This window comes from Lathamus discolor, chromosome 6 (assembly GCF_037157495.1).
Source record: "Lathamus discolor isolate bLatDis1 chromosome 6, bLatDis1.hap1, whole genome shotgun sequence".
Taxonomy (NCBI): Eukaryota; Metazoa; Chordata; class Aves; order Psittaciformes; family Psittacidae; genus Lathamus; species Lathamus discolor.
This window is the reverse complement of record NC_088889.1, coordinates 26,644,192-26,663,010: the sequence shown is the minus strand read 5'-3', so window position 1 is coordinate 26,663,010 and position 18,819 is coordinate 26,644,192. Positions and strand designations below refer to the sequence as shown.

The window sequence follows — 18,819 nt, the reverse complement described above, 5'->3', positions numbered from 1 at the left end:
GCAGCAGCATCGTTCTGCACTTGTCTCTGTGGAGAGGCAAACACTGCTCTTTATGTCTTATTCTGCTCCTTGTCTTCTCATTTGGGAGAATAATTATTATTTGACAAGTTTTTATTTTGACAGTCAACTAGAGACTGTTCATACATCATCATCCTGATCCCACGAAGTATATACGATACAGAAGGAAGCACCCCAGTGCATAAAGCGCTCGTATCCCAGTAAAGTTGAAACAAATTTGAAGCAACTCCAAAACTGTGAATTAGAAATGTCTGGAGTTACTATAAGTGCTGCTCCTTCCTTGCTAGCTCATTCTAACTCAAAACCTGTGTTGTTTGTTATCACTGGTATCATAGCAATGGTTAGAGGCCTCACTTGAGGTAAGGGTGTAATCCTGTTGAGCACTGTAGGAGCACATTATAAATGACCCAATGAACCACAAGGAACATGGAAAAGACAAAGGAAATCATTATCCTGGTTGCATTAAAGAAGAATCACAGACCATGTAATTTACCTAAGACTACCTCGGTTCAATGAGAAATCCACCAAATCAGACTCCAAATTCAGTGCTGTAAATTGCAAAAACATCCATCATTTTGTAATTTCAAAGCTTATACCTAAACCAATACAGTCTTAACTCATCTTGTCAAAAGAGGTCTGCATTTTGTTACAAGAGGTCAGAAAACAAGCATGGGAGTCTTCCAAATAAACTGCGAACAGCTATACCAGAAACTCAACAAGTTTGAGAAGGCAGCTGAATGCAGTCACACACACATAGCTACAACCACATGGCTGGAGGACACAGCTCCACAAATCATTATTTTTCCCACAGTGGAATCTGCAGCCACTCCAGAAGATCTCCCACAGACAAGGTGCGTATTATTGTGTTTCAGGATATCAAAAAGGAATAAACATGTGGGTTTTAAAGCTGATCCCTGTATCTTAAGAGGTAACAAGCAGCTAGGAGGATGAAGAGGAAAAACACTGCACGCTATCAGGATTGGAAGACAGAAGGGCTGCTGCATTGGCTGAAATACTCACATGGTTTGTAGCCTCAAAAATAAACATCACAAAGAAATGAATGAATAACTGAAATAAACAAAGTGAGTCCACAGGTATACATAACAGCAAAGGGCAGGTGCATCAGCCATCTGACCAGGAGCAAATGACTGACCCTCTCCCATACTGGGTTTGAATTGCAATCAGGAAAATGAACAAGGGGACATTTTATCAGAGTTTTTCACAATATGCCATCTTTGTATGATGTATGAGCCACTGCTGAAGATCATATAACCTATAACTGTGTATCACATTCAACAGCAAACAAGCTTTTAACTCAGTGGAAAGGGATTAAAAGCTCCACAGATCCAAAGCGTAGATCAAAGTTATATGCAACTGCTGGGAAATATATAAATATGAGACTGCAAACTCCGGTAAGGTCGATAAGAAAAGGAAACCAGGAAGACAAAATAATACTATGTATTATTTTATTTATTGTATTATTATTGTATAAAAGCCCTTTAAGATTGTACATAAAAATAAGATTTTCTTAACACCTTTGTTAGGAGCTGAAAAAGATTCAGCATCAATCAATATGAGTTATTTTTTTATTACTGATACTCTGCTAACATCTAATGATGCTACTCTGGCATAAAACAGTGGACAGTAGGTTGTCCTTGAGCATCGCACTGAAAACGTCAACATGACAAAGGTAAATAGCTGCAGGTATATAACCAGGGGTAGCCCTCTGGCTACACAAAAATCAAGCAGACTACTACTTAATAGGCCAGAGCATGTCTGTTGTGGCAGATCACAGACATTACGGATTTCCTTTGAATAAAAGGCTAAAGCAAGTGTAAAGAGTCCAAGTCTTAACTCCGTTCAAGTTGACCAGTGTCCCTGAAGTGACTGGGCACTGAGATGTATCACATCACTAAGCAGTCCATGGCCTGATGCAAAGTCACAGTCATCCTTCAAGGAGCAGTGTCACAGAAGTGGCATTTATAGGACAAGGCGTTATCAATAAGTGTCACGGAGTGAATGAAATGTACCTTAGCAGGTAAAAAACTGCAGATGAAAGACGGTTGCCAACCCTCCAGAGAATGATTAGCACTTAATGGAGAGTCGGAAACCAGAATTGTAGGTTTTAATCTTGCATTTGTGATATGCAGCAACCTGTCTTCAAATGATCCAGGGTGGAAGGACAAACATTTTTTAAATCTAGTCAATCCTACTAGATCAGAGACTGACAGCAAGCCTCCTGCTGCATTGGTTTCCATAGAAATATTAAGCTTTGGGGACTGGAAATGCTGTAAGGCTTACTTTTTCTTCTTCTCCGAAATAATAGTTTGGGTTTACTGCTCTACTTTGAGTAGTCTTTTTGCCTGCTCCTTTCCTCCATGGGTCTTCTGCAGCTCCTACTCAGCAGCTCACCCCATCCCACCAAAGCAGGGCTCTCAGCCCCACGTGGCTTTGTTTCATTGCCCAGGGAAGGCAGGGGCAGGTCAGACAGGGCAACCAAATCCCCAGGCAAAAGCAGCCCTGGAGCATCCTACTACCCTGGAGATGGTTTGAAACAGCAGCGAAGCATCACCTCTTGCTTCCCAGGCCTGCTTCATCCATTCACTCTATACACTTCATTCTCCATCTCTCACAAACACTCAAATGTCTCTGACCCCCCTGTGAATGAAACCCCAACAGGAGAGGAGCTTGGTGATGAAATGGGGGCATGCAGTCCTGAGTGTCACTGCGCAGAACTGGGGAATCGAGCCGTCTGAAGGGCTTTTCAGAGCACTGCAGCTTTGATTGAACTAATTCTGCCAGCAAGCCAGAGTTGACACAACTTCACAAGACAGCTAGCGTGTCACCCCTATGACTGCAGCTTACAGCTGGCCAAAACCCCAGTGTCATAAGCCCAGCACTCACTGCTGGTGCTCACACTCCTGCAGACAGCACAGCCCTCTCCCACAACAGGCACCTCAGGCAAACAGGAGACATCCTACCTTACAAGCCTGAAAGAGAAGCCCAGTGCAGACGATGAGCTAATTCACATCAGATTTAGGATTGCTTCAGCAATCAACTGCCTCACCCCAAGATCCCTGAAGTCTCAAATCCAACTAATAAATAACCTGTAATCTGCTTCATAAGACTACCTGTCCCTTTCACAAAGCCCCTTTACAGGACTGTCTCTGAACAAGGCAAATACTTGGCGTCACCACTGATCAGAGATGTAAGAAGACAGTACAAGCTATGAGCTTCCTGAGAAGAGCAAATAACAAGGCAGGAAGCAGTTCAAGGGAAGGAAGAGCATATATATACACCTGTATGCACGGCGACTGAAGTAACCTGGCATAAATGGCATCAGGCCAGACATGAGTCACTAGAAAAGTGTTCAAAATAACCTGTACAGCAGCCTTCAATTGCCATGGTGATAAATGTTTCCTAATGTCTAAGAGCAGCTGAGCCCTGAACTCCACACACCTCATTCACTAACAAAAGCACTCATTATATTGAGAAAAAAAAAAAAAAAAGGAAAATCACAAATGTATTGTGGGCATTTTAATCCCTCCTCAGATCAAGGGCTGATTTACACACTCCTGTTTCAATGGGGAGCACTGTGCTCACATCGCCGTCAATTCAGAAGATGGAGCTGGCTTGCTTTTTGATTCACAACTCAGTAGGCAGGCGGAAGATAGATTCTCTGAGACAGTGTTACTTTTTCTGCCAGGAGTTGTCTATTTGCAGAAGTGGGTCAACTTTCTCTTGGTGGACATGTTAGTGTGCGAGTGCCTAGCAGCGCTGCCTGCGAATTTCTGCCCGCTCCACGTGAGCAGGAACCTCTGCACATAACTATTTATGGCAGCCAAGTGTTTCATGAATTGCAGCAAGTTAACCACGAGGGGATGATGACATTTGGCGACAGGGCAGGATGAATCCTGGCTGGCAGACAAAAAGTCAGGTTAAAAATACAGAATGCAGAAGCAAACCCAGTCAGTTGCGGCTAATTTGCAGGAAAACTGGATGCGCAGTTCCCAAACCCTCCCTGTTGCAGGCAAGCAGCATTGTGTGTTTTGCAGTGGGGTGCATTAGGCCTGAGTATGAGCATGGAAAGAACTTCAGCCTTTCTGGGATCAAGTATTTTTAGTGTATTTTACATGGACTTACAATTTTTTTCACTTCCCTTACTCCACACCTTCTAATGTATACCAGACACTTGGCAGCTTAAGCACCTTATCCCCATCTTGCCTACCAGTAAGACCATGGTTCATCGGGCTCCCAGAGCATCTCCAAAGGGCTGCCCCAGTACAGAAGAATGCTGCAGGGGCAGTCTGAGGGGACAACATCAGCAGACCCTGACACGTTACATCTGTGTGAGATGTAAGCAAGACCACAGCCAGGTTTCATGAATGTGGCCAGCGTTGTCTCCACAAAAGCTCCTCAAGCTCCCAGATACAATGCTTCTGTTAGTGCTCATGCCCCCCATCTCCACAGACACACCAAATGTAACACCTGCCAAGGATGCATTTTGGGTTCCCATGCCTGCCACTTAATTAGATCACCATTTAATTCAATCCTCAGCTTTATTTGATGAAATGCCTCCGGAGGACCAAATAATTTACATGTAACCAACAAAGTTTATTCCCCTTATTGTAATTGCTTTGACAAGCGTAAGCGGATAATTCCATCAAAGGCCCATGGAAAATTGCCATTTAATCAATACTTTTTTTTTTTCCTTCAACAGGACAGCTGAGAATAAGGTATTTCTATAGGAAGTTGAAAGAGAAAAACAAACTAGAACACACCACTATGGAGAATGTAATTCCAGATATGGCCCAATTTTGGTACCTCCATTAAGCATCTTGAGCCTTGTTTCCAGGGACACCAGCTACCCTAAAGCTTAGGAGCCTAGCACACTGCCACACAGGCACAGCCCAGGAAGAAATCAAGAGCTTGCAACAACAAAGATGCCTCAAGTGGAGCACTCCACTGAAGTCCCTTGGATAGCCAATGACCACTGGCTCCGAGAAACTCAAGCTGTACCCTTACCATCTGAAACCCTAGCATTGATAAGCCTATTAGCAGAACTCACTGAACTTACAGCAGAGATGGAAACGGGTGTTTCTATACCTAGTGTACCAGCCCAGGGCAGGTTTCCTGCTCTAATCACAAGAAACCTGTATCAAGCAGCCTACACCACCAACTGACTTTAAATGGTTGCATATGAACTAGCTGACAAGGCTTCCTTCCCATTAGCAGAAAGAAAGAGCACAACTAGCATGCAACTCTTCCCTCTCTAAAGCAGGCATAGTTGACATAAATCATGACACCAAAGTGCCTTTCTCTACATGACCAATAAAAGAAGCCCAAGGGGACACAGATGTTAAAGTCTATATTGGAGTTATCTCAAATTAAACGGGATGAACCTCACCCTTTGCTTCTGCCCCTGCATCTTCTCATCTCAAAGGCCTCATTAATACATTACAGTAAATTATACATATATTGATTACAAATACACTAATAAAAACAAAGAAATTTGGCCTAAAGGGTGCATAGAGAAGTAGAGAAATAAGTACAGGGTAGCTGCATGTCCAATCGATACCAACCCACAGGGAACAGCCATTTCTCTTTGCCACCACTTTATGTGCAATATATCGTACCCCGTAGGTAAATATGTGGACATTTACAAGTGGGAATCAATAGAACTAGAGATCTTCCCACCCCCTCACCCAGAGAGACCATTCTTCTTTCATTGGAGCAGCCAGCAGTGAGAGGTCATAGATTAATGTCTCTGCTATTACACCCTTTCTTTGGGCCTCTCTGACCACTTTTACCCAACTGGAATAACGTCAGAGACACTGGAAACCACACGGACCATTTTGGGAACCCAGAGCAAACAGTTTCAGTGGAAGGTGAAGTTCTAATGACAACATTGAGTTGATGGGAGGGGGAAAAAATTAAAGCCTGAAAGCTTTGCCTGCATGCACAGGATTTTGTCCCAGGCACATCACCAGCTAGTGAGTCTGTATGCCTCCAGGCTTGCAGATGGATAAACAGTTGTCCCAGTCAAATCTAGATAAGGCCACTGGAAGCCACTGCCCTGGCCTCAGGGAACTTCAAGTCACTCCTCCCAGTGTTCCCACATACCTCAGTCCAGGGACATATCCTATGGTACCTAAAGGCTTTTTTCTTCCCCCAGGGCATGTTAATATCACTCAATGTGACTGCCTTAATTTTCTCCTTTTTTAAACCTTATTCTGGCAGGAAGCAGGCAATCGCAATGGCCATCGCTCCAATGTGGCTGCCCAAAGCAGGACAGGCAGAAAGACAGCGTGCACACAGAGAGACTCCTGCCATGCATACAAAGGAAAGCCAAAGCACTCACAAGCACAACACAGTGACTGTGCCTTGATTTCTGTCCTGCATCTGTGGGTAAATTTACGGGAACTGTGAGATATCACTCAACACAGATGCAAGTGGCCAGTTCCTATCATGTAGCTTGGAAATGCCCCTGTCCTGCAGCCCAGATCCCAGCTCACATGAACAGAATGCATATACCACTTACTTTCAGACAAAGATTTCCTCTTGGCTTTCAGCAGAGTACCCAGAGCTGCGTAAGATTAATGTGTCATCTAATATTAGCCTTTTTCACACTATGAGTTATACTCATTACGTTATCTTCCATGAGCAAATAATTAATCACCAGCTTTCAAAAAGCCAGTTCATAAAAGTACATATCCAGAAAAATGAAGGGATGGCAGATCACAGATGTGTTGGGTTTGTTGTTTAAACTCAAACCTCCAAAGGATTGCTGAAGAGAAATTCCCACTAAGATTTCATTAAAAAGCTACTTCCTTAACACGGTTTAACTGCCACCATACTCCTGACTCCTTCAGAAAAGCACTAAACAAGTGAAATAGTCCTGCTCAATACCTAGAAAAGCAGAGCACCATACAAACCCCAACACATTCCACTAGCAGGGGCAGCACATTTCAGGACCTTCCAGCTTCCAATTTCAGGACTTTCCAACTTTTCCATACACAAAAATGCTCTAGCATGCAGCTTACCATGCCTTGCCCCCATCAGTCATATAAGGCTTCCGCTGTGTCCTTACTACAGATGCTAAATTCTGCTCTACGTCACTTTCAGATCAACTTCTGCTCTCCGTAAGAAAGTCCATGAGGGCTGTTCATCATGGTATTAGCTGAGCCGGGTGAGCAGTCTCTGCTTTACCCACCAGTTAGTTATCCAGATATTTAAAGACACGAGACAATAGCAAACCACACTGAAGTTTGCAACCTGGAAATGAAAGGCTACACTTTCTCCTTTTCCTCCCTTCTGTTTTTACTGCTGGGTTAAATAAATAAATAAAGTAATCAGAAAAAGAGCATAAGAAGGCTGAAATCTAGGCTACATTCACGGGAGGATGCTCAGAAGGATGCTCACTGCAGGGGCTCCTCCACCACAGCTCCATCAGCCACCTGACCCACTAGGGTTGCTTTTCACCTTCACCTGCTCTGCTCCTCCACATTGTCACAGGCTGAACAGAATTGGCCCCCCTCCTAGACTTCTTGCTGTCAGTCAAAAAAAGGGCCTGATAAGCTTTACATTTGCATATGTATTGAGAAGCATTTTCAAAGGCACAGCCAGGGAAATGGCCTTTCTGAATACCGATGCTATCTGAGAATGACAACTATTCAAGTCATTCTCCGGCTTCACTACCTAAGTGGAGAGATCAGGCATGTTTGCATCTTTACAAGGATTACCAGCTTTAAAGTGCTGATCATATCTGTCCTTCACTCAGAAATGAATCCAAGCAGGTTCAAAGCAAAAGTCTATCTTCAGTGTTTCCCACAGAGACCATGTCCTAAAGGCACCCCAGAACCAGAACCTAAGGTCACATATGGAATGCCTGAGCCCATATTCCTCCTTTCTATACAGGCTCATGAAAAATGGTGCAAAGGCATGCATGGAAACACAAACATGTGCAGATACTCCACCTACCTCCGTACCCTTACATAGGGTAAGGCATGACTGAGATAACAGTGATCAAACCCCCTGAATGATGCTGATGGGCTCATTCCCGCACACAGCGTTTAAGGAGGGCAATAAGAACCCAGCTCTGCAAGCAGAGGTTTTCCTCTTAGCGCAGACAGGGCAAAGTATCCCACAGTGCCCCACCCCGGGTTTAAGGGACAGCTCAGGTGTGGTGGTGTCCCGTATGCACAAGAGCCCCCGGTTAACAGATGAGTTCGACTGGCTTTGTCCTAGTCAGCTGTCAATACCTAAAAGGGATGTGGTCCAAGGATTACAAACCAGAACTGTGAAGCCCTTCTGTTCAAAAGAGTAACAGTACATTCAATATCTACCCCGTCCTCCCTGGGCCTCTCTGGAGAGCAACACTTTCAGAAACCAAAGTCAAGTCAGGAACAAAAGCTATCTGCAGATTTACAAACCAGGTACTTCTGATCTACACAACAATAGAAGAGAGAGATTTAAAAAAAAAAAAAAACAAACCACCAAACATTTAAAGACACTTGCTGCACCCTCCACCATCTGGTGACTGGATCACCCTTGAAACCAATCCCTCACTACTGAGTGAGGTGGCCAGAACATCTCCAGCTGTGAGGAGAAACACACAGCTGCAGCAAGAGGACCACACACAGCAAATTCATGGATGAGCACAGTACCCGAGAACTGGGTTAATCAGTGCTGCGTGCCCTCAGATCTCCTGGGGCACAAGGACTTGCCGTAAATCACTAAAAAAAAAAGGGACCTGGTCCCACCAGGACCACCAAAACCTCTGGTCGCTGAAGGCACGGTTATCTGGTAAACACATCCACCGCTGACACCAGCCAGAGCCAACCCCTGGGGCCTCAGCCCCCACTCTGTGCTTGGAGGAGGGAAGGGGTAGCCCAACCAGAAAACAGTCCTCTCTGGTTGGAAAAGAGGATTAAGAACATTAGAAGGAGTCTTACAGATAACAATTAATTAGACTGGTGCCCAGTTTGATTCCTACTGAACCCTCTTGGCCAAACTTCTGTAAATCAAGTATTTGGTCTTGCTGGTTTCAAAAAAGAAGAAAATAATCTCAATTTTAAAAGACATTCCAACACTATTGTTTTAATGCTTGATCGCTATTAGACAACAGGAGAAACTTTGCTTGAATACAAATTGTCAGAGGAGGCTTGGCATGATTTCACGGTGGAGCTTGCTCCTAACTTTAATGACTAGGCTGAACAAAATCGTGAGCACAGCGTCCCTTCGAGAGTAGTCTCCTCTCTACAAACCTCCCGTTTCTGAAGCAGAGTGGGACAAGCCGAGTTGCACCTCTCCAAAACTGCTGAGCTCTCCTCAGTCAGCCTGCCCTGAGAGCCCATGGAGCTAACAGGTGATGCTTTGTGGGCCAGACCTGCACTTGAGATGCTTCCAAAATCTCAGGCAGGCTCTTTATCAATCTGATCAGACTAGCAAACAAACAAGCCCAACGTAAACCAAAATATTTAAAGGGCAGGAGAGATAGGGAGAAGAGGGAGTGTTTATTTAACCCTGAAAACCCAGGCTGGTTTTCGTCAAAAAAAAAAACCAAAACAAAACACAAAGCCAAGATAAGCAAACAAAACAAGGCACCAACCCTCCAGATAAGACTCCAGCCCTCAGCCCCAGACATCGGTAACACAGTGATGGAGCACACACGACACCGGGGTCCTTCCCTGGCCCCCGGGGCTGCTCCTCCCGAGGTCTCCAGGGCTGGGGCCCGCAGGGACCGCCATGCCCCGGGATCCCTCACCCACCCCCCGGGGGAGCAGACCTGCCAGCGGAGCGGTCACAGAGCCGGGCGGGCGGCACCTGCTGCCCGCGGGACTGGGGGTCGGGGGATGTCGCTCACCGTTGAGGCCGTTGGGGATGCTCCGGTGGTGGAGAGGCGCGGACAGGTCATCCATAGACCTCCGCATAGCCCCGGCCTTGCTATCGCCGGCCTTGTGGTGGTGGAGGTGGTGGTGATGGTGGTCGGGGCTGCCGGCGCTGCCCGTGCTGGAGGTGCTGCTCCCGTCCCCCACGTCCCGGGTGGCCGAGCCGCCGTTGAGGTTGGTCAGGCTGGCCTGGCTGTCGATGGAGCTTCGCGAGCCGGCCCCGCTCCGCTCCTCGTCCAGCATGAGCACCATCTCCTTCAGCTCCACGTTCTCCCGCAGGAGGGTCTCCTGCCTGGCCTCCAGGTCCTTCAGCTTCTGCTGGTACATGCCCACCTCCTTCCACATCACGCTGGCCGTGTGCCTCCCGAAGCGCTGCCATTCCCTCGACAGCTTCTTGCCTTTCTGCCGGTCGTCGTCCAAAAAACAGCAGAGCTCCCTCAGCTCCTGGTTGTCGTCCTGCAACTTCTGGTTCACCTCCTTCAGCCCGCGGATCTCGTGCAGGTGGAGCTGCAGCCGCCGGTTCACGTCCTTCATCAAGTTGCCGTGTTCCACCATTAAGTTCATCTTTTCATTCTCCACTTTCCTCAATCTTTTCACCAGCTCTTCCTTGCTCCACCTCAGCATCTCCTCTTCCGAAATTTTGCTCAGGTCTTCCTTAGACCCTTCCAGGGAATTTTTGGCCATCATCTGTGCAGCGTTCGCTCTCACACGGTAACAAATGGTTCGGGTTATTCGGATTATTTTGTTCGCCTGATTTTCTGGGACTAAAATTCACTGCAGCATCTCCAGAAAGAAATATTATAGCTCTCCGCAGAGCGTTGGACAACGATGAAGAGCAACGCCGGAGCGGAACATCTGCTTCTCCACAGACCCCATAATAACAATAATAAAAAAACCAATCCGGGGGGAAAAGGGGGAGGAAAAACAGGCGCTCCCCCCAAGGGGGCTGGGGCGGCAGGAGCCGGGAGCCGAGCGCTGCCCCTCCGAGCGAAGTCTCCGATGGGGATCGGTCAACTTACCCCGGGTAAAACAACTACGCTGCGGCCGCCCCCCCGCCCCACTCTCCGGCCACTTGTCCTCCCACACGCCCCCCACCCGCCGCCTGCCGCTCCCCGCCGCGGGAGACCGTGCACCCGCCGCCGCTGCCCCGCTCCTCCGCGGCTCGCTCGCTGCTCCGCGGCTCCGTGGGGCCGAGCCCGGTGTGGCGGCGGCCGATGCCGGTGCTGCGCTGCCGAGGAGCGGTGGAGGAGCCGGCGCCTTCCCGGAATGGCTCAGCCCTCGGGAGGAGAGAGGGAGGAGGCGGGCGGCAGCGCCGGCGCTGGTCCCACCTCCTGCCGGGCAGGGAGGCGAGGCCCTGCCCCAGCCCAGCCGAGCTGAGATGAGCGGCGGAGGAGGGCCGGCTGCTGGCGGCGGAGCGGAGGGGCGCCGGGCCGAGCACCGCCCCATTCGCTGCCGGGCTGGGCGCTGGCCAGGCCCCGGTGCGCCGCGCCGCGCCCCGCCGCCGGCTCGGGTTACCGGAGCCGCGGACGCCGCAGCCAATGCGGGGCCGCCTGGCGCCTTCAAACGGCAGGTACAAAGGGATGGGGCTGCGCCCGCCCTCCCTCCGCCCGCCCTGCCATGCTCTACCCTGTCCTGCCCGCTGCAGCCGGCTCACTGCTGCCCCCCCACAGCGTGTCTCCCACCCCCTTTTTGCCTGTGTCTCTTGGTTTTGCGTGTTTTCAAAAGGCAAGCTACCGGAGGAGCCCCATCCCGCAAGGGTGGGGTTGGACAGGCAGGAAAACGCGCCCGACGGGCGGCCCGGGAAAGCGGCGCCGGAGCGGCCCCGGCCCCTTTCTCTTCAGACGCGGGGGGGACCCGGTGCGGCTGGCAGGCGGCTCGGGCCGGGAGCGAAGCGGGATCTCCCGGGGCATCTCCGCTGCTGCCAGCCTCCCGCCGCGGGCTTTGTCACCGGCGCCCGGCCCCGCTCCGCTCAGCCCGCTCTCCCTGCGGGGCGGCCGCCTTTGTCCTCGCGTCCCTCCTGCCTCGGCCGGAGCCTGCGGGTCGGAGGAGCCGGTTCCAGCGTTCCTGCCACCTCTCCGCTCCTGGGAGCGGCATATTCCTTCAGACCTCAGAGGTGCGGGAGGAAACTGCCCTGAAGGCACAGATATGGCTTAGTCCCTGGTAAAATCTTCCCAGGTCCTGGTGGTCCTTACTGTCAGGAGCAGGCATGCCAGCATCGCTTCTGCACACATCAGACAGAGCACAGTGACGGGTACAGAAAGTTCATTAAGTGGATTTCGCAAGCAACATGTAGGCATATTTCCTCTGTCCTTGCATCATATCCCTAACTTTTAGTCTAATGTACTTTTACTTGGACCATGTTATCTCTCTAGGCTGCTTTTCCCAGTATCACATTGTAAAAATGAAAGATGCACTGGTACAGAGCAGTGCTGCCAGCTATTTCTTGTGTGAGTATCCTTAAAAAGCTCCCGGGGATTACCAGCTTTGGGTTCCTGAAGAACCTCTGTAAATGATTTGACACCAGGGTTAACCCAGTGCAAACTCAGGTGTCTGACCATGCTGGAAAACTGGTCAAGACACCCTTTGGCTTTAAACATCAAATCTGATGCCAGAGCATAGGATGCAGAGCAGATGGCCTGTGGATGGAGGGAACATCAGAACAGAGAGGGACAGAGGATTGCAACTTCTGTCTTTTGGTGTGATCGTCCTAAGTCTCACTCGGTAAAGCTGCAGCTTCTTGGATGTTTTTCTGCACAAGGCTGTGCTCCTGGGTTTCTGAGTCCAGGTATACCCTTGGCAAATTAAGACAAGTGCCTGTTCCCTGCTGAAGTAGAACAGCAGGGCTTCTCTGCACCTGGGGGAGTTCAACCCCTCCATGGGCACTGTTGACCCTTCTCCCAAAGCAGCTTTTATCCGTCAATTATCAAAAGGGTAAGAGAAGCTTAGGACAGAGCATTCACACTGGTTCACTTCATGTGGGACTTGATCCCTGGTAACATGCTGCTGCACAGACATGAAGATGTGGACAATTCTTCCCTAGCACATTGCCACACCAGGGTAGTTCCCTAGACAGGAGGGAATCACATTGTGCAAGCCAGTGGTGAGGCCTGTTTGCGCCTTTCAAGGGGCACCAGTATGAGTAGGTAAAGCAGGGGCAACCTGGGACCAGCTGTGTTCTGACCTGGGTGCCCACCTTGGAGGCAGCTTTGCAGAAGGTACAGCCCTGGCCATGGCTGGTCAGCCCTTCCTGAGGCTGCCACCTCAGCAGCAAAGTCAGCCCTTAGGTAGGAAGCCAGCAGGCATCTGTGCCGAGAGGGGTCTGGCACCCCTCAGGCTACAGCCAGCATGGTGTGTGATCAGGATGTACCCCATCTTCCGTTTCTCACTACCTTGAGCCAGGGCACCAGAATGCAGCACCCCCTGTGAATGGGGCACGCTGCCACTAGTGGTGGCTGTATCATGTCTTGAAGGCACCCAGGCATTTTCCAAGCCAAACATTTATTTACAAGGCTGTAATCGCATCCTTCCCCACAGGAAGCGGAAAGTGCTTCTCCCAGACCCTCCCAAGTGCTGATCTGACTAGCAGATCCCCAGTGGCTGGGAAAAGGAGGAGCAGAGCAGGAGCACCCTGCAGAGCAATTGTTCATTGCTGACCAAAGTGAACAGGGGAGGAGAAGCCTTTGGTGGCAGCACCACAGATACAGGTGCAGCTCCACCATGGTGGTGCCCGGCCCAGGCAGTGTAGCGCTGGACTTGCCTGAGGTTTGCTTCATTTTTTTCCCAAGAAAAGCTGTTTTTCTTAAGTGAAACTTTTCAAAGTTTGAGCTTTATTGATGCTTGGGCAGTGACGGAGCCCAGCAGACAGGGGGGCTCCTCAAAGGAAGTGAGGAGATTATTAATATCCACAGAGGAAGTCCCTGTGATGATTAAGACTTGCTTTCAGTACTCGGTGCGTATGTCTGTGCTTTCGGAGATGTTAATGACACAGATCCACCCTGCTGCCATTCACAAAGGGTTTTCTGTCATTCTGGTAGCTATAAAAGCATAGTGACCTGCTGCAGTTGAGCATCCGGAGGCCTGCATGCTCTGGAGGTGGCATTGAAGCTGCCAGGTAAGCAGATGGTATCTGGTCCTGATGACTACCCAGTGAAAGACTCCTCCACTAGCAATGAAGAGAGTGGGATGGTGCCAGTGGGTTTGGGTGACAAGTCCTGAATTGGGTGGACACCATGCATCATTACCCTTTCTGCTCCTTCATCTTCTCTTCAAGGTCAACCTTGCATTGGAGTAGAGGAAAATCCCTTCATGTTGGAAACAAAAGGCAGCAGCGTTAGAGCAGAAGGGTGAGGCTTGGAGGTCTCAGAGAGTGTCTGTGGCCCAGATGATTCATGGGCAAAGTGGGGCTGTGATGAGGTAGTTTTCTAAGTGCTTTGATACCTTGGAGGGAAAGGACTAGGTCAGTGCACAGTTTTATGATCAATAGCAAACCCAGTGTTGCAAGCAGATTTTTAATCAACAGAGGTAGTGTGTAACATCAGAGTATTTTTGATGGGTTTGTGATTTTAGTTTTAGTGAACAAAGCCCGTTTCCTGGTGTTGTTCAGGAGGCGTCAGGATTTCCCCATGCCGATTTAAGATGAAGCATAGGAGAAGTTGGTAAACAACACTCTACTGATTCCTTTTTGTTATATCTGGCTATCGGGCCTTCTGCATGCTTTCAGTGAAAAACACTTTTAATATGCATGTTATCTTAAGCATTGATGCCCATGTAAGACAGCATCAAAGCGTATCTATCTCTTGCATTGAATTAAATAGACACTTCCACCCTCTTCAGTCAGAGATAAAGTTTTAAAGCGAATTATAGCATCATAAGAATTTTAGGAAACAACAAAACCAAAACCACCTACTGGGTAAAATTTCTCTTGATATTTGCTCCTGAACTCAGCTGGTGACACAAAGAATTAATTTGGTCCCTGGTATAACACAGCAATACACCGCCTCATTGAAGTCAAAGCATTCCCTCTACAGGGCTATGTTAGTATTACAGAAGACACAGCTCAGGCCTGTGCTATGGCTTCTCTCCCACGAGAGGGGTGGCTCTCCCAAAGTCCACTCACTCCTCATGGGTTGGAGTGGGCAGATGGGCAGAAGGAATCCTAGTGAGATTCTCCCAGGACCTTGCTTTTCCAAGGCAGCCTAGGAAGTACACACTGCTGTATGGGCATCAAGGCCATGCTCCAGTTTACCCACACTGAGGACCCATCTCATTAAAACATGTACTCCATGAATCATTTACATGGGTTATAAATCCTCTGCAGCATCGGTATTTGCTCCTAAATCAGCACCAAGGACTAATCCTTGATTAATGGTTGGAAATACAACCATTCAGATTGCGACAGTAAGAGCTCTGTTTTGTGCAACAAAGCAGTGCGGTAACAAAATATGTGCAATGCTCCTAATCTCTGCTATCAAGATAGGTACCTCGCTTCTAGCCTGATTAAGCAGTGTTTTCAGCCAGAACGTTTTTCCAGTTAGCAGCTACCTGAGAACTGCCATGCATCATTCTTCTTTCTTTTCCCAGATCAGCTGAACCTTCCTATGGAAAGCCTTCATCCCTCCACTTGCCCATCTGGCTGAGCTATGACGAAAAAGCAGTCTCTTAGAAGATTATGCAGCACTCCTTAATGCTGGCTTCTGGCAATATAACCGGGCCATCCAGTTCATTCACTCTGCTTATGAAAGTAGTATGGTTTAGTGGAAGGTTTCATCTTGTGTCCACAAAGCCTTTTACTTTATGCCCTGAAACCGCTAGTAAAATTCTAAAATGCACCAGCTTGTTTGAAAGCCTTCAGGATATTCAGAGAAGAATTATAGTTGTGACCAGCAAACTCTTTTCTGTGTCTGTAAAACAGGTCATCCAAGAAGTATAAGCAGTAGCCTCTAAGTACTGCTGCTAAGAACAGCATCCAAATTGGAGACCAGCAGAGATGGAGAGCTGGTACTTGAAGGAAGACATGGGAGGTGTGTGTGCTCAAGGTATGTCTTAAACTACAGCTATTTTCCAGTCCCATTTCAAAGTGTCGTGCATTCACCCAACAGGTCCACACTCACACACTAGGTCCAGATGTGCTCCATGCACGGACCCTTACAGAGCTGTTGGAGCAATGCCAAGTCAGATCAGCTACAGAGTAGGCATACATGGGATGTTTGAGTCAAGTAGAAAAAGCCCATAAAAATCCCCTCACCCACAGCATTTCCCAAAAGTTCATTTTCACTTAGGTTTCTAACCATGCCTTGCAACACAATGTAGGTTCCCCCCCCCCATCCCCATCCCTTATCTATATGTTGGTAAAGGACTGGAAGCTAAATCCTAAGAAGCAATAAGCATATGCTGCTCCTAGCTGCTGGTGATTGGCACTTCTCAAATTCATACATAACAGCTAAAGCACAAATTTCACTGCCAGTTTAGTGTGGTGGAGATCCAACTTCATTGTGCAGTCAGAAGGCTGCATACAATATCAGAGCAATTGATATTTTTTTCAGATATTAAAAATCCCCGAACTCTTACAACATGTGAATCACTAGTGCCATGTGCCAGAGCTGCGGCAATGTGCTTGTGAGCTTAGTCTCCTGTTCCTCCATAATCTACCCAAAGAGGAGTGCCACTGAGACCTTGACTCCAAGTGTGCGTCAAGAAATAAAAATGTCATGGAACTGCTTCTGAATGGGTAAGAAATCAGACAGTAGCAGGAGCAGGGCGGCAGGCAGGCCGGATCAGAGCACTGGCCCTTGTATTGTTTCTGCCAGTGGCAAATACCAGATGCTTATGAGAACACTGTGAAAAACCTGCCCATAGGGTGAGTTTCCTCCTCTCTGCCATCTGCTACCACTTGGCTTCTTCCCAGAAGCATCAAGGTTTACATCCCTTTCAAAAATATTTGCCATCCTAACACGGGAAGAAGGCCAGGAGATAGCTTGATACATCTTTGCCTTTTGTAAATACTCCTTTACAAACACAGGTGATCCAACAAATAGGTGGTGAAAATGGAAGGTAAGATTTTACATCTGTCTTGGCATCACTAAGCTGCACCCCTCTGTTAAACCTGATACTGGGGTACATTGTTGAGGACAAATTCTGTCCTGAGTTACATGCAGATCTCACAGGAGGGGGCTCTGTGTATCTGGGGACAGAGCTTGGTTCCTGCAGCCTGGATGTACCTGCAGGAGGTGGTTTTGCAGGACAAAAAAGATCCCAGATTTTGGCTGCATTTTTACTGGGTGTGCAGCATCCATCCACTGCACAAGTCCCAGGGGGCTCCAGGGATTTAGATGTGCACTGTTTAAGCCACTGGTGAGTTAAACACTGGCTTTGCCAAGAGTATATTCATATTACATGCATGTTTCTTTTCTCTCACTGCCTCTTTGTGTTTTCCTTATGACTCTAACAGCTCCTTGTTTTAGGTGAGGCAGAGTGAGTGCTGTTCCATGTGTAACAATGAATTTAAACCAGTTTCAACTGAACTATTTTTGCCATCATTGGTTTAAAAAAAGAAGAAAAATTAACCCAAGGATGGAAAAATATCAGTGTTGTTCCTAGGGAGCATTCAGTGCCATGGCAAGTGGCTACAGCCTGATCAGCCTCCGAGCCTGGCAGGTTGCCCCCAAGCAGCCCATGCCCTAGGGATGCAGCACCCCTTCGAGCTCTTCTGGGCTCCCCCACTCCACATACGCTGGGTTACCCTGGCACAGCTCTGTGTTTAGGCTTGGCACAGGTGGCTACAGACCAGGCACCTCACTATTCAAGCAGATGAGGCTATTGGTATCATCAGCATGAGGTCGATGAAACCTGTGCAGTTCTGAAGTAGAGAAAATAGATGTTACACTATCCCCTGCCTTCATTACACTCTTATTGCTCGTTTCCAAATGAATAAATGACCTCTTAGATTACTGATGAACCAGGGACTTACAAATATCTGCTTTTACACTATGAGCTAGGCCTGTACCCTTCACTCAGAGGTAAGTATTTTCTGCTTGCAAGACAACAATGCTGCTGAGGACCTAATTTTGCCTTTTATAGCTCACTGAAGCCACTGGGATTTTACAGCAGATGAGAAAGGAGAGTCATGCCCTAAAATGCTGACACCACTTCTATATATCATAAAGATATCTGAATAATTCAGTGTCAAGCAGTGCAAGTTAAAGGAACAGTGGCATACGTGACAACATCCAATTTTAGTGCATCCTATGCAAAAACAAAAAACTCCACAGATTTCTTTCTTACACAAAACTGTCATCAGTCTTTCCCAGGAAGATCTACAATAGTGTTGCAAGATGTGGGGTGATTTCTTTGTGATTAGACACATTACCCTTTCATTTTGCTTTGTGTGGTATTTGAAATGAAATGGAATTGGACCCAGATTGGAAAAAGGACAAAGTGTCCTTCCCCTGCACTCATTCTAACTGCAGAGAGGTTGCACAAGACCCCAGGGTTGCTGTTGCAGGTCTTCGAGCTAAGTCTCACTTTCTGTTCCTGATAAGGACTGCCTTTCAAAACAATTAATTCCAAAGCAAAGGATGCAGATAAGCTGTTTATGATGCTGATGCACCAGAGATCCCTGAATTCTGAGGATGTTTTTGATGGAAGCCAGACTCACATTTTCCAGAGGGTCCTCATTGTCACACCCAGCCAAATGAGGGAAAGCCCTCCGGGAAATCATGCTTGCAATTCAGAATAAATATAGCACTTCCAGCTTGTCTCTTCTTGCGTATGTGAAAATCAGAAAACCCTGGAGCCTGCAGATCTGTTTTCTGCTCTGCACTTCCCACCCCTTAGTTTGGAGTGGTGACCCTTGCTGGGTCTGATATTTTGGGCTGGGTGCTGGGGAGGGACACCTTGTGAACACCAACACCTT

At 48.0% G+C, this 18,819-nt stretch overlaps 1 protein-coding gene across 3 annotated transcripts in view; it reads right to left on the bottom strand.

Moving 5' to 3' along the window:
• CCDC85C (coiled-coil domain containing 85C) overlaps positions 1-10,994 on the bottom strand; it is a 107,465-nt gene extending 96,471 nt beyond the window's left edge. For all 3 annotated transcript variants that reach the window (XM_065685399.1, XM_065685400.1, XM_065685401.1), the window contains exon 1: positions 9,884-10,994. In XM_065685399.1, the coding sequence (XP_065541471.1) occupies positions 9,884-10,595 (712 nt within the window). In that variant the 5' untranslated portion in view covers positions 10,596-10,994. The remainder of the gene's footprint in view (positions 1-9,883) is intronic.
• Positions 10,995-18,819: the final 7,825 nt, after the last annotated feature.